The 17,048-nt window shown below is 36.5% G+C and overlaps 1 protein-coding gene across 14 annotated transcripts in view; it reads left to right on the top strand.

The window, feature by feature from the left end:
• Window positions 1–17,048, top strand: part of DMD (dystrophin) — a 1,007,484-nt gene that overhangs the window by 640,433 nt on the left and 350,003 nt on the right. For all 14 annotated transcript variants that reach the window (XM_021408144.1, XM_021408061.1, XM_021408111.1 and 11 more), the window contains one exon: window positions 4,531–4,695. In XM_021408144.1, coding sequence (XP_021263819.1) covers window positions 4,531–4,695 — 165 coding nt within the window. The remainder of the gene's footprint in view (window positions 1–4,530; window positions 4,696–17,048) is intronic.

A 17,048-nucleotide genomic window follows, 5' to 3' on the forward strand; every position in this document is an offset into this window, starting at 1 on the left:
ACTCATAAGAAGTTAGAACAGGGACCATTAATTATGATTGTACATCAGAAGACATACCTTATACAACTTCTTTCTTTCATATTTATGATACGAATCAGTATTCTTTTCCATCTGCTCCTCTCTAAGTCATCACATAGTGCATGCACACAACTATATCTGTCTATCTGAAAAAGTTATCTGTCTGAAGCTAAAGTAGGAAGTAGCAGTGGAAAACTGGTGCGTGCAAAATGTTTGAGGTCTAAACAGCTAAGCTGAGCAACTATATGGTTCTGCACTTAAGTGGACACATTGGGTTAGGAATGGAAAGAACCTAAAAGTGGATCATTTAGGCTTCTAGTGAAAGGTTCAAATGGAATAGAAATAAGCAATATTAGATAAAGATCTAGACTTTGAAGTCATGCAACTATTTACATTTGACAGAGTATTATCATGTTTCCAGAGATATCATCATTTTTATGCTGGCAATTTATTTGTATTTTTTTTAGTATTTTAAAGAAAAGATTAAAAAATGAAATACGTAAAACTAATTAAGTGAATTTGGCCTGATATTTTAAGATAAGAATAATGCTACGTATTGTGAAGACCAGCGTCAGTTTGTAAAATTAGGATCTTCGACTGTTTTCTAATGTAGGACATAAAGCTTTTCTATTATTGTGTTACTAAGCTGCCAATTAATCTAACTTAATTAACATTTGAACTAAAGTACAAAATTTTAGATGCATCACATGCTTTGAGATTAACGTTTTGACACATCGTTGAAATTATATAGCCCTTTGATGTTGAAATCAGAATTTTGTCTTTGAAGGAATAATCCATGCTTTTGTTTTCATTTGCACTTTCAAATCTATTTTTTCCTTTGGTTGCAAACCAAGGTATATTTTCACTGTTGATCTGCTGCCAAATAAGGTAAAGTTGAAAATATTAATTTTTAAGTAGAAAGTGAAGTCAAAGTTTTAGAAAGCTGTCCCAATTAAAGTTATTCTTTCTTCAATTCTTTGTCCTTTGCACACTTTCTTCCTTGCCAGCTTACAAAACTCTTTACTTCAGGCTTCTGTTCAGATTAGGCAGAATTTGGGGAAAATGTCTCATGTGCTTGCCCTGTTTTTACTCTTGTACAGGTGGTTGCCTTATGACCACTGCTTATGGTCTTGTAGCTTATGAAAGGATGTCAGTCCTTCTCTAGTAAAACTAAACAGTTTTTCTTAAACAGAAGGAAAAGAAGTAAGACATTATAGAGGATGAAAGTAGGTAGACACCAGATGGATACTCCTTGGCAAAAAAAAAAAAAAGGAATAAAAGCTGGGTGGGAAAAGGAAGAGGCCAAAAAGTAAAAAAAAAAAGTAGAAAAGAGTTTCAGAGCAGGACACATTGCTTAGTCCTCCCTGGGGGCATCCTTGAACTAAGAACTAGTTGAGAAAGCCTGGAGGACAGAGTTGAGCTTCTGTAGGTTCCAGTGGCATCAGAATCCCATTTCAGGGGTAGGACTTCTGGAGCTGTGCCATGTTGGCCAGGACTTGGAGAAGCCCATCAAGGAAGTTCCGTAATAGATTGGAATCTCCTCTTCAGTTAAAGATTGCAAGCCAAAAGGTAGACAGAAAGATTGTAACTTAGAAAGTAGAGAAAATTCTGGAGATCCTCTCTGTGTCCAGCTGTGATGCCAAGGGGTCATGAATCAGGAGACCCGGTCAACATACCCTTATCCGTTACTCCAGGGAGTGTTTCCCAAATTATGCTTCTGGAAATAAGCTATCTCCTCAGAGACAGCCTGCAGCAGTATCTTGGCTTGATGGGAGGATTTGTAATTCCCTTAAGCTCGCGAGGTTCTAATTTGATTAGCCAGCTTGACTGCTTGATGCCAGAAAAAAAAAAAATGCAGAATTGAAGAATCTGTTTTACACACAATAACATGAAACATTTTACCTGAATCTTACATGGTATTCCCTTGTCAATATCCAGCCAAAAATCTGTTTCTTACATGCTTATGCCTAAACATGAACTTCTGAGTTTGAGGGAAGTTCTGTCTTTATGTATCTACTGTTGCTCTTTTAATTTCTGTGGTAAAAGAAAAAGGCATTAAGTTTCTCTGTAAAATGAACTGATTCTTACTGACTTAGATTTTGTTTTTATTTATTTATATGCACTATAATTAATAAAAATCAACAATTTTAGCCCCGGAGCCGATTTGTAAGAAGGCTGTATTTAGTTATATTGCCACCTAACTTCAGGTGGAATCTGTTTTACCTTATAATTATTTTTTATGTGTGTAATTACTTCTGAAAACATTAGGTTAAAGTAACGTATATAAACAAAACCTCATATTTCCTCTTCTCTGTTTCTGAATTAAAGGTATAACAGTCATAGAATCACAGAGTGGTTTGGGTGGGAGAGGACCTCAAAACCCATCCAGCCGCAACCCCTGCCGTGGGCAGGGCTGCCCCCCACCAGCTCAGGCTGCCCAGGGCCCCATCCAACCTGGCCTTGAGCACCTCCAGGGATGGGGCACCACAGCTTCTCTGGGCAGCCTGTGCCAGCGCCTCACTGCCCTCTCAGTTAAGAATTTCCACCTAATATCTACACTAAATCTTCCCTCTATTAATTTTACCTCAACCTTCTCCACATCTGTTGTTGCTATTTGTCCCTTCTCATTTATCTGAGTTTAATACTACATCTTAGTATGTAATCATTTACTTTTTTCTTTCTCCATAAAATTCCATGAATTTATTTTTGTCTGTCTTCTCGTTGACCCAATGTATTTGATTAATGCTGATTAGAGACAGATTAATATACATTTCAGATTTTCAGACATCACCTTGGATTATTTTTTTTTTCGCCACTGGTTACCTATTTGTTTTTAATTGCTTTTTTTTTTGTGGAATTTGTTTACATTAATATTAAACCTACTAAACATTGAAGATTATCATTCTAAACTTGTAAGAAAGATGAAACTAATCTTCTGTGAAATTAGGCCATGATCCGCATGGATACTGAGTGAACACATAAGGGAAATGAGTGCATTTTTAATTGTTTTCTTTCGTTTATTTTGCCATACTGGAAAAGCAGAGTTTCTGTTATATTTAACAAGATTAGGAAGATAGAAAAAGCAATTTGACTCATGGGTCAGTTTTTATTAAAAAGGATATTATGGGATGGATATAATGAACAACAGAGATAATTTAACAAACTGTAAATCAAGTTAATAAATTAGAATCATCTTTTAAATATGGTCTAGTAAACCGTATGTGGAATATATATAGAAGAGTTCTTGTAGTATCAACAGATCAGTATTTTCAAACTGAATTTGTAAAGAAATGTATATGCTATGAGATGATTGTTTTCTTCCCACTCTTTCTGCTGGTGTTTTTTTTTTTTTTTGTAACATTCATTGCTTTCATGTCTCTGGGTTTTGATTAATTATCTCCTGTAAAATGCCATCAATAGGAATTAGTACACACCAGTGATACTGTTGTAGCCAGGCATCATAATAGCTATGCTTCCATTAATACTGTTGAGCTTCAGAGGGCATTTATATATTACTGTGTGCATCAGAAACCTCACATGTTCTGCTGCTTTTACAGTGTCTGTGTTAGTAAAAACCTGTGCTTTGAAATGAACATCAGGAAAATCAATTTCCTTGATACGGATAACTAACCACAGTTCTTGGCTGTTTTTAATAGTTAGTTGCCATATTTTCTTATTCCTTCCCAGGACCTTTATTTGCTGTTTCTAATTATTTTTCAAGTCCAGATGGTTTCTCCACTGGTATATGTTTGCAATGCTGCCCATATTGTATAGTGACACCTCACCTCTCCAGCTATAGAAGACAAGCTGAGAAGGACAGCATGGAGTGTTGGCTCCAGCCTGTTTTATTTATTTTCAGCCTGTTCCTGTGTTTACTCCAAATGCTTCAGTGCTGTTAGATTTGAACTATGTCATTCTCTGATTAATAATTTCTAATTACTGGCAAAGAATGTACTTGGTTAAAATCTGACTACTTTGAATGCAAATCAGAGAATCAAGTTCAGTATTGATGACATTTCATTATTTTTCTTCACTATATGCATCTGCTCATGCATATTTGGACTCAACTGACAATTCTAAACACCTTGTCAAAAAACAGATGCTTATAAATTTCCAGATCCAAGGGGCCAGGAGAGGTTAGATGTCATTCAAATGTCACTTTCTTGTTTTTATATTCACTATTGCTCTCTCAGATTAAAAATGGACCATAAAAGCAGTTTCATATACAGAGAAAACAAAATATTTATGTACTACAAATGTAATAGTAGAATAACAAAAATGAGAAGTCTGATGATTTACTTATTTATAGGAAAAATAAGGTTGTAACTGACTGGCAAGATACTTACCATACTAATTTGACTACTGTTTCTAGTCTTTCCTTCATTTCCTTCTACAAGCGTATACAATTAACTTATGTTATATTATGTGAGTAGTGTATGTGTGTAGTTTTAAATTGCTTTATGTTGCTTTTTTTTCCTCACTACAAAACCAGCTTCTGATAACTTTTTTCAGGTGTCCAGAGATCTACCAGAGAAGCAAAAAGAAATCGAGATTCTGCTAAAGGATTTCATCGAACTTGATCAGCAGCTAAATCAACTGACATTGTGGGTAACACCTGTCAAAAACCAGCTAGAGCTTTATAACCAAGTGGGTCAGCCAGGAGCTTTTGATATTAAGGTAAGTTTTCTTCTGATTTAAAAACGAATCTGTATACTTTGTGGTCAAAATGTCAGTTGGAGCATTAGCTGCATAGCTTGTATTAAGAATATAGCTTTGAGATGTAAGTCCACAATAGTTCGCTAAGATTCTGATGAGTAAAAATTCTTATTTTTTTTCCATTAGATAGTTTCTTGTGATAGAGCTGTTTAGAACAAAGGGTTGCAAGGTGAAATACAGAAATAGTAAATAATTTTTGCTAAACCATATCATGAAAGAATAGCCCAAAAAGTTAGTACATCAAATTCAGAATATCAGCGATCAGAATATTTAGGGCCATATAATGATTCCCATGTTGCAAGAAAGATATCTAACTGCTAACCATCGAAGATACCTAGTAATCAATAAAACTGATTGTTCAGTAATTGTGAAGAAAATATTTATAATCTATTTCTTGATATGTATTTAGGTATAAAAAAAAAAGTGACTACACATAGGTTGTGTGGGGCCAAAGAAACTGAGAATGAAACATACTGAATAGAATAAAGGGCCTTGCTGTGTCTGCTTAGACCATTTGGCTTTTTATTACTTGTCTATGCGTTCATGACCTTATGAAGACTGGGAAAATATTTTAGCAACTTATTGGAAAAAAAAAAAAACAACTTACTGAAATCCATGAATTTTTTTTGGTTTGCAGTAGCTGAGCATTTTTTTCACCCACATAAAGATTAAAAACCAACACTGTTTTGTGTTGGTTCTCATGTTGCAATTTTCTGTGAAAAAGAAAAAAAAATATTTTAAACTGTTCTTACTTTGCATGAAATGGAATAATTTCTTCTGAAAGCATGTTTTTTTTTCTTTTTGCAGATAATATTTATTAAATTCACTTTAATCTCGTTGCTTTTGTGCAACTGTTTTAATGCTGAAACTTTTATGTCATACAATCGCATTATGGAAAATAGTGAATCTCAAGTTCTGTTGTAGTCCTATAATTGACAGAATGAGTTCAGTGGTGACATTCATTCTCTTTTAAAAAGATAAAATTAGAATAGCTCTGCAAATGTCTGTATATATATATATATATATATATGGAATGAGTGATGGAAATTACTTTAAAGAAAATTATCTAGGCTTATGTCCTGTATTTTAACAAAAATTTTTAAACAGAATTCTTCCATTTCTTTCTTTCAATCTTTTTCATTCTGTTTCTTTCATTTGTAGGCAGATTCCACCATTAAATTTTGTATGAAATAAGAGCAGGGTTAAATTTCTGCAAATTATAAGAGTATTGTTTTTTCTATTGCTTGTGAAAGAGATGTTTTGCTTGTCTCTTTCAGTCCTTTCATGGTGATGTTACAGGAATATTTTTGAAAAACTATTAACAGAATAGCGAAAAAGAAATTCTATAGTCCTGATGTGGTGGGATGAAATCTTGTTTGATCAGAGAGGAGGGAGAGTATTGAAGAGCATCAAAGGAAGGCAAGTAAGACATGAGCCAGCAGAGAGAAGCTTTAACCCATCTTTCACTTGTCATCACTATACTTGGACCTTAATAGAGTATGTGGGAGAAACTTTCTTCAGAATGTTTCTGGATGCAGAATTTTTCCTAGTTTCCTAGAATTGTACCCAGAATCTAGATGGAGTAGATAGTGGAACAGGCTCCTTTCTTCTTCTCTATGATGCAATTAGGAAACAGGAGATGGGACATATCCAGCATATACCTTGGTCATCACAGGCGTTCGTGTTAGGACACCTCTCTCTTTGGCTGGACTGCTTTGTGTCATGTGACTTTAGACAACATATTAGCTTCTAAACTAAATGCCTATTTCAATTTAAAAGGGATCAAAATTGCTAAGAAAAATGTAAACACTGTGAGTTTGTTGAAACAAAACTTCTTTAAAACTCATTCACTCTCAAGAAGCATATTGTAGCTCATAACAGCTTTTATTATAAAATAAATTTCGTATTGATTCTAAAATTGTGTTTTCTTTTATCTCCTTCTGCTCTCATTGTTCTGTGCATCATTTAAAAAGTGACAGAATGTCTCGTGCTACCCTAATATATTTTATGCCAGTGTAATTTTTCTTCCTAATTCCCTTGACTGTAATTTGGAGACGAGAGTGCCTTCATACCCCAGGCTCCAGGCCTTCAGTTAGGCATCATAATTTTTAGTGGTGGTTTCCAAAATCCCAAGTAGAATTTAATAACTCACTCATTTGTTGTTTAATAACAGTAGTTACTACTGTAACTCTATTAGATAATTTAGCGAGTAACTAGTAACTCAGTAAATAACAGTAATCCAGAATCTTATTCCCAGAATTCAAAAAACATCTCTAGCAGTATATGCTGCATTCCTGTTGTTAATCCATAATTACAGTTTTCTTTTATAAATGAAGATATTTATTTTTAAATATTACAAAACAGTCTAAAGACATCAGCATTGGAATATATATTTGCAAGCTACCACTTTAATAATACTAGAATAGATCTTATTTATTTGTAAGTATTGCATAATTTTTCTAACACGCTGGCATAATGCCCATTCTAAATACTGGCATAATACAGACTGCTCCTGTGAAATACTTATGTATACGCATGGAGAAGTACGAAATCTGCATCTATTTCTCAATACTATCTCTAGTTGTGAACACTGGAACACTTTCATATTTGCAGTGAGCCTTCAATCTAGCTTCTCGTGCTAGATTGCTTCTCAATACATTTCGTGTCATGCCTTTTACAACTCTGTGCTTTTCTAGCTTACCCCATGTAGGGGAACTATTAGGTCATGGCTTGAACTGGTGATTGAGCACCTGGTGAAGGGGTGTGGCCGGCCCAGGGAGCAAAGGCAAATTGTTTGTACCTGTGTTCCCCAGGTGACCAGAAGGGAGTGACCCAGGGTGGAGCCACCCTGGGCTCGCATAAGGGCCAGCTGTTGAAGGGAAAGTATCTCTTGAGATTAGGTTGTTCATGAGTGCTACAGGAGTGCTACCTAGCCAGAGAGCCCTTTCACCAGTTGGGTGAGTTCAACTCTTCTTTCTGTATGCGACTGTTTGGTTTGCCTGTGGGTACTTTGCCTGGTATCGACAAGAACCTCTCAGAAGCAATTTTGCTTCTTTGTGAGCACAACACCATATATTCATGTTTTCCATGTGTTCTGCCTTTGGCACAATGTTACTTTTGTGCTTATAGCAGTTCTGCATGATTTCGTATTTGTACTTAACATATTTAGTTAGATGAAATGATCATAGATTTCCAGTTTTACAAAGTGGTGTGAAGAAAATACTATGAAAATTGTCCACGCTACAATAGGAAAAGATTAAAACTCTAAACAGCTTTGTGTACGGTACAACTTTGTGTATGGAACTGGTGTTATGGCTATAGCCATTGGGTATAGCTAGGTTAATAGACCACTTCAGAGTAGATGTGTTCAGCTCTTATTGTATGGATACTTTTGTACATTCTGGTATATTTTTACCAGTACCTCTGCCAATAATGGCACAGTGAAACCCAATTCCTTGTCATGCTTTCAGTTCATGTTGAACAATTCCATCTTTCTTAGCAGTTTACGCCTGTCAGAGTTTAAGAAGTACTTGGATAATGTCTTTAGTTGACTTTAATCCCCCTCTGCCCTGGTCAGGCCTCACCTGGAGTACTGTATCCAGTTCTGGGCTCCCTGGTACAAAAAAGACAGGGATCTCCTGGGAAGAGTCCAGCAGAGGGCCACAACAATGATTAAGAGCCTGGAGCATCTCCTCTTTGAGGAAAGGCAGGGTGGTCTGGGTCTGTTCAGCCTAGAGAGAATTATAAATATCTTAAGTGTGGGAGTCAAAGGGACATGGCCAACCTCTTTTCAGTCATCTGTGGGGACAGGACAAGGGGAAACAGCCAAACTTGAACATAGGAAGTTCCACACCAAGATACAAAGGAACTTCTTCACAGTAAGGGTGACGGAGCACGGAACAGGTTGCCCAGGGAAGGTTGTGGAGTCTCCTTCTCTAGAGATATTCAGGACCCGTCTGGACTCCTACTTGTGCAGCCTGCTGTAGGGAGCCTGCTTTGGGGGGTGGGGGGGAAAGGGGTTGGACTTGGTGATCTCTAGAGGTCCCTTCTAACCCCTACAATTCTGTGATTCTGTAATGTCTTTAATGTTTCAACTTTTGATTAGCCCTGAAGTTGTCAGGTCGTTGGACCTCATGGTCTTTGTAGGCTCCTTCCAACTGAACTGCTCTGTTCTATTTAGTCTTTTCAGATTTGTCTGGATCCTGATCCAGTAAGCACTACCTCTGCTTCTGTCTTGCTTGTTGGACTCTCTGAGGGTAGCCTTGCATCCTTCAAGTCACAAAACTTGAATACACAAGACTTTTAAGATGTATTTTCTATGGCACTTCGGCAATTCTTTGGGCTAGAAGTATACAGGAAGGGGACTTCAGACTAACAGCAACAAGTACCACATGAACAGTGAAGCAAGCTGTGTAGCAGTTAATAATGCATGGACAGGCAAAAATTGCTAATATTACAGTCCCCGCTTTTCACTTTAACCTAGAAATTGTTGACAAACACTGCCAGGTATTTTTTCAGTCATAAAAATTCGTAGAAACAAGAATCCCTACAACAAGTCCTTAAATGTTGTTGGAATGTTAATATTTTGAGAAAGATCTGAAAGATCTGTTATAGTTGAAACAGTTATAGCTGTCAAATGATATATGGCAGCTCTTCAGCTGAATTTGAACTGACAGTGATTTATCAAAGCATCACAGAATGGTTTGGGTTGGAGGGGACCTCAAAGCCCACCCAGCCCCAACCGTACCGTGGGCAGGGCTGCCCCCCACCAGCTCAGGCTGCACAGGGCCCCCTCCAGCCTGGCCTTGAGCGCCTCCAGGGATGGGGCACCATAGCTTCTCTGGGCAGCCTGTGCCAGGGCCTCACCACTCTGGGTAAAGAATTTCTTCTCAGTGTCTAACCTAAACTTCTCCTCTTTCAGCTTAAAGCCATTCCCCATTTTCCTATCACTATTACACTGTGTAAAAAGTCAGGCCTTATCCTGCTTGTGAGCTCACTTCTAGTACTGGAAGACTGCAATGACTTATCCCTGGTGCTTTCTCTTATCCAGGCTAAACAAGCCTAATTCCCTTAATCTGTCTTTGTAGGAGAGGTGTTCTAGCCCTCTAATCATCCTTGTGGCCCTCCTCTTGACCTGCTCCAACAGCTACATGTCTGTCCTGTGCTGGGGCCCTCAGGCCTGGACACAGTACTGCAGATGAGATGTCACTCTGCTGTCCACCCCTGTTTTAATGCAGCACAGGATGCAGTTAGCCTTCCCGGCTGCAAGCACACACTTCTGGCTCATGTCCAGCTTCTTGTCTATCAGGTCCACCAAGTCCTTCTCCATAGGGCTGCTCATCTGTCAGACATGTGAACAAAATTAGTATAGCTGGTTCAATATAAGCTTGGAAGATGTTGCCTTGATCATTCCATCTGGCCTGCTGCGTAAAATGATCACTTTGGTTTTCTGAATTATTTTCTACCTGAACTGTTGCATGCCTTTATCAAAAATCATGAAACTGGAACAAGACTGCGTTTTAACTTGCATGTATGGACAATCATCCACATTTTGTGGTGAATTGCTTCAATAGTTGAATTTAAAAACCTGCATATTTAACCTAGGCTGAGTTTGTTTAGCTTCATCTTTCTAGCAAACTAAAGAGAGCTTCAATACTGCGTTTACAGATAATACTCAAGTTTTATCTTAAATTTTGCTAACCATCAGTGCTGTTTTCCTCATTCAGAGAAGAAGGCAAATATGGAGTGTATAATGAATCTTATTTCAAAAAGTAATTATTTTTTGTTCAAAGCATTTTTGTGGTGCTGATAATAGTATGATCATCTTAAATCACAAACTTATTTTAGCTAAGTCTAATCAGTGTAAGTAGGTGGCAAATGTTACTGTAATGGAAAATGTAGCTACTTCAGCACTGTCGCCTCAGTGGAATATATAAAGCTGTGCAAGAGCACCAGTCATCTGGATTTGATAAACTTTTTAGGGATACATTATTTTGAACATAGGATCAAGACCTGTACAGTGCAGTTAGAAACAGCTTTCCTAGAGCATCAACAGCCCGTGCAGCTCCAGAACTATGGCTAAAGGAATTTGTGCAGATTCTGGTCTTTGTTTCTTCCTACTGACTGCTCTGCTGTTTTGTGGTGGTGTTTTTTGTTTTCTTTTTTACTTTACCTGGAAGATAAATAGTAAGGGAGTCCTCAGAGGGAGAGTGTGACTAGTGGTCATGCTAGCAGTTTGGCTCCTGTGCCTTCAGAAAGTCTGGACAACTTTTTTCTTGATAGCTGCATTTTTTTCCCTAAATATTTACTTCCTCATAGTCCATTTTAATTGCAACCCTATGTACATATTTGTTGTTTTTTTCTAGTTTTTTTCTTACAAAGACCCATTAGAACTAGAATGATATGGGTTTCTTAAACACATAGAAATATACAGTCATTTTTTTTTATAAGAACTGTGAATTTGTGTAAAACTTACATTCAGCAATCTGTTACAGTCAGATTGCACTTAAATATAGTGTGTGGGATATTTGTGGATTGCTAAGTCTTTAGAAAAATACTTTAGGCAGAAGCTGAAGGGTTTTTTACAGTCCAAAGGAAAATATGAACACTTATATACTATGAGTCCATACACACATTTTAATAAGCATTAATATGTCATGACTGAGTCAATGAGAAATCCTTAACAAAAATACTTTTTAAAAATCCAAATATGTAAAGGACAGGTATTGTCTAGTAAGGTAAATACAATAAAAGCTTACAAATAGACTAATTCTTTAGTTAAGTTTTAGTGCTGCATTGTGTTCCTTATGCATATATTCCTCAAGCTGTTTTCTGAGTTTTCTCTTGCTGGTAGTCCTTGAAATTGAAAAATTGTGTTGAGTAACAGAATCTAGCCATTATTGGCAGGAACACTTTGCATCTATTGTCGAGAGCAGTGGACTATTATGTTGCAACTGCTGTGCTCTGCTTGTTCAGCTACTGCTAGAGTATCTGTTAGTTATGAAACTGGAGAGTGGCTTTGCAGTATGAGACTAAGGAGTGAAAACACGAGCTGTGGTGTGACAAATCATTGCCACCAGGAAATACAGCTTTGAGCAATAGGTCAGAAACTCATATAGATGAACAAGCAATTGCATGAAGGAAAAACTGATTACAAAGTTTGCTTGTGAACGGAAACAAAAAATGAAAACTGAGTTCAATTTTTAAATGTGTGCTAAAATACATAATTTGCTCTGTTTTGGAAGAAATAAACTAGCCCTCTACAAAATATTAACACTTTACTTGTTCTTTAGAGAAATTATATTTAAATAAAGATTCTTTCAGAATCGCTATATCTTAATTTAAGATATTACTATAGACTTACAGCCAGCATTTATATAATGAGATCTCAATGCTGTGCCATTTCATTTTCAATTGTTGCCTTTTAGAATCTGCTTAATTTTTCCATTCAGACCACATAGATATTATTCTGAGGCTTATTATCTTTCCTCTATAAGCCTATTGAAAAAGTTTCCTTACCAGAGATGAGGACATAAAGGTACCATAGTGCTTCTGAAGAAATGCCTTTGGCTTGCACTGTATCTTTGGAAAGTCAAAGAGTCACTGGAGCTCTCTGGATATATGATCAAGACATTGCTAACAATGTGCTGGTCTGAGAGTGAGCGTTAAAAAGAAATTTTCTTTAATGTTACTTCTTTGCCTGAATGTCTCCGAATTTTATCCCTTGAGCTTTTCTATGGGTAGCTGTCTTCTGGACTGCGAGTAATGCTGCTTGCTATGCGTACAATTCTTGTGATAGTAATTCCACGACTAAGGTTTGATCATAATTTTTATGTATTAAATGTACAGTTATATATGAGTTCCTCAAATTTTGCACAGGTTTATGTCAAACAGCGTCTTCCTCTATTGCTTTTTTCTTCTTTTCCATTTAAGACTTTCCTTCCACAAGTTCTTAGCCTCTAATAATTTACTCTTTGGAATTAAATGGCCTGGGGTGCTGGGTTTGATCCTAATTCCTTTCATGTTAGAGAAACTAGAAATGTTCTGTTCCAACCCAAATAGACAGCCCTAGCCTACAGGTTGCACAAATGTCTGGTGATTGTGCTACTTACTTCTTCTGGTGAGCTCAGAATGTGCATGGGGAAGAGAGGTAGTGGTGCTTGCTCTTCTACCCATTATCTGAAAACCTTAAGTCAGAATACCTCCACCAGCCACAGGAGGAGGATAAAGCCCCTACAATTCTGTGATTCTGTGAGATATATATTTTTCTGATATATATACTAATCATCTGTAACTTAAAAATAGTATATGAAGAAGAGCTCAAATAACTATATATCTGCACAAGGTTCTGTTAGGTTTGGCTTAATTTATTTTGACTTGATTACTAATTAATAAATATTGGAGGTGGTGAATGTGTATTTTCTCACTTTTTTGTACATTAATAACTCTGTGAATTTATGGTATTTGATTATTTTAGTGAGTTTGATTTGTTTTGCAGTGATTTGATTTGTATTTGAGTAAAAATTTGTGTATTTCTGATTCATTATTTCAGCAAAAAAAAAATCCCCCAAAATTGAAGTTACTTTTCATACTGAAGTTAGTGATAATACAGAAAATGCTCAATCATGTTGCGGATTTTGTGCTGAATTTTGAAGTAGATGTGGCTTTGAGATAGCAGGTATAATGCTTCAAAGCTCAACTCTTGCAAGCTTTGATAGGTGATATAAAGAGATGCAACAGATTAGGTATGACAAGTCCTGCAGTGAGAGGTGATTCTCTCTACCCCACTGTTGTTGTTTAACTCTGGTCAGCAGCTCAGTCCTGCACAGCCAACCACTCTCCTTGCTCACTGGGATGGGGGAGAGAAATGGGAAGCTAAAACTATAAGAACTTGTAGGTTGAGATAAAGACAAACCAAAACTGCATGCACAACCAAAGCAAAATCAGGTATTTGTCCTCTGTTTCCTATTGTTGGGGAAAATGTTTAGCCATTTCCAGGAAAGCAGGGCTCATCATGAGTAATGGTTAGTTAGGGAAGATGAATGCCATCACTCCAGTCTTACTGTTGGGTGTGATGTCACATGATATGAGATGTCTGGATCAGCTGTCCTGGCTATGTTCCCTTCTAGCTTCTTCTCTGGCAGGGAAGCTCTGTGCAAGCACTGCTCAGCAACAACTAAAACACTGATCTGTTACCAACATTGTTTTAGTCCTAAATCCTAAACATGACACCATACCAGCTACTCTGAAGAAAATTAACTCTATCCCAGTCAAGTCAAGTAAAACCACGTAATTCTGTGCTATGACTGTTTAACACTGGGTACTGTTGAGTAGTGTTTTCCTACTAAGAGAGCTGCTCCAAAGTAATGCCTCTCATTTTATGATGTTGACCTGCAATATCAGAGGCGAATGTTGGTATGACAGTAGAGGTTGAACCTTCCCACCAATATTCTGTTCAATTTTGTTGCTGTGCAACAGATGGCAGCAGAGGGGCAGTTTGACAAAATGGCACCTGACATAGAAGTGAGGATGAAGCAAAGATATCTCATTGAATTCCTCCACGCAGAAAAAATTGAAACCACTGACGTTCATTGACACTTGGTGAACGTTTACAGAGATCAACCAGTAGATGTGAGCACAGTGAGGTAATGGGTGGTGTGTTTCAACAGTGGTGACAGCAACATGAAAGACAAGCCACATTCCAGGTCGTTGTGCACAACTGTCATACTATGAAATGACCTATCCAATAGTGTTATTGTATTCTTTTGTATCTTTTGTAGTTTTTATGGAAATAAATAGGAGGCATTACGTTCAGTAGTATACGTTCTTCTCATTTATTGTTTTGCTATTAGATTGCTTATTTAAAGAGTGAAATGAATGGATGAGACTTCAAAAAGATAGATTTCTAATAGCGTGCTTGATCATGGATATTAAAATACTGCCACTCAGTGTGTGGATATAACTTACCTATTTGTGGTTACAGACTAGGCAGAGAGAAATGAGCAAACTATATTTTTTTGAAATGATAAGAAAATAAATTCAGTTTCCTGAAATCTGCTGCCACTTGTGCTATTGAAACATCATACTAGAGTTCTACCTTTTTCTTGTAGCTGTTTTTATATGTAAACACTGACATGGCACAAAAGACTTCTTATCCCACCTCTTCTCTCTTTTGTATGGTCAAGGAAGTCCTCACAGCTGTCTTGGTTAAGAGATACAACTTGAAGACCTTTTCTAGGAAGGGATGATCCTTATCAGAATCTTTCAAAAAAGAGAAATTGCTTTCACAAAAGTAGTTTTAAAGATTCAGGGACATCATTTCTCAAGTTATTTTAATGTACATGTCTTCTGAATAATATTTACAGAAAAGAAATTATATGTCTGTACATAGTCTTACAACTCTGATGCATGGGTACTTTATGTTCTATAGGAAAGTCACACAATGCTCAATCTCCCTTCTTTCATGCTTTTCATTCTTTTTATACAACCTGCTATATTTTTTTAAAATCAAATAACCTACTAAATGAGCATTTTGAAGATAGAGAAAGCTTTTGAGACCGTGTATGGTTTCCAGATTCTACTATGTATATTTGTTATTTCATTTCATTTATTCTTTGGTGTGAAAACATCAGTGCTTAAGAATTGCTCCAGATCAATAAAAGCTGAAGGATTGCAGGGACAGTTAATGCTGTTTTATTGTGTTGTATTATAACTTCCAGCAATCTTTACTATTTCTTCCAGTAATACATGCCATTCTTGGAACACTGCAACTGTTGGAAGACAAGCTACAGAAATGTACACTCATGTATATCCCTTTCAAATGATGCATTACAGACTAGTCTGTAAGTGGCCTATCTGAAAACATGTTATAATCAACAAAGCCTTCTTAGAACAGTAACATGTTTTGATTTTTTTAATAATTATCTTCTGTTGCCAGAAACTCATTTGAAAATCAATCTTTATTTACTAAGTGTGGAAGGAGGAGGAAAATACAGTGTCTGAGTATTCAACAAATTGCCCATGGCTGCAACTCATAGGTTCAGAAAGTAGTTACAAACTCTGAAATTAAAGCATTTCAGTTTTAGAAGGAAGATGCCCTTTGTATAGTGTTCTTTCCTTTGAAATGATTGTTTCTCTTCCAAAGGATTTTCATAATTGTTCTGTTAGGTCAAGAGCTATGGTTAATCAGTGTTCTAGTCTCACTAAAACAGGTGACTGTCTTTTACATGCTACTTTCAAAAACTAGAGGAATCCCAGAATGTTCTTTCCCTTATTAAGGAGAATCAGGTACTTAGTTTGAGTCTTACATATTTAAAATAGCAGTGATTTAAAGTAATTGGAGAAAGGTCAGTTACTTTATTTACTGATTAAAATAGGATTTTTAAAGGCTGATGTTTAAAATTGCTTGCCCGATGGTTACAAATCTTTTGTAGCAGTAAAACATTTGTACACTATGCTTCAACCAAGGCTGCTAAAGGAGTGCTTTTAAATTGAATTACCTCTACTTTTTTTTCTTTCATCAAACCCTAAGACAGGAGGATGAAGTTAAATTCTGTGACTTTGATGTTCCCAGAGCGTTTGCTTTCTATGTGGAGATAAGTGAAATATTCAGGAAGTTATCAAACCTTTTCATCTGTTACGCAGAAAAAAAATAGAGGTACAAGCTGGTTTGTCCTTGAATTTTATGAGGATTCATTATCTCTGATCTTTATTTTAGAATTTTAAGTACTTGTATCAGTGGTGTAGGTCCTGCTTCAGTATAGCCACAGAACTGTTAACAGCAAGTCCTAAATGTATTCTAATAATATTGCATGAATATCTATACTGAACACCAAGAATGCTATTGACTACTACTGGACCTACTATAGAGAATCAATGCTTACTGTGGTGTGACTGAACTTTGATGTATTTTAATTGTCTCCTCTGACCATGGTTCTTTGTGGTGGTTCAGCTTGTTAGTCTACTCTATGTATGGGAATGTGCAGAGCTGAGTGAAAAGAAAAATGAAGCCTCTTTTTAAGACTCAGAATTCTTGAAGATGGGAACATATTCACATTTTCCATCCACTTTCCTCTCTTTGTCAGGACATCAGCTCTTCACTGAATCAACACACTCGTGGGAGAAAAGCTCAGAGCCTCGCTTTTTTTTTTTTAATTGCATTTTCCCCGAAAATATCTGGAAATAGCAACCTGAAAGATAGGTGTGAATATTTCAGTGAACCTTCTTACGTGTATGAAAAAGAGAATCTACCTCAAAGAGTTCTTATTACATCTGTCTCTCATCTAAAAGACAAGAAAAAAATATATAATTAAATG

This window comes from Numida meleagris, chromosome 1 (assembly GCF_002078875.1).
Source record: "Numida meleagris isolate 19003 breed g44 Domestic line chromosome 1, NumMel1.0, whole genome shotgun sequence".
In the NCBI taxonomy this organism is placed as follows: Eukaryota; Metazoa; Chordata; class Aves; order Galliformes; family Numididae; genus Numida; species Numida meleagris.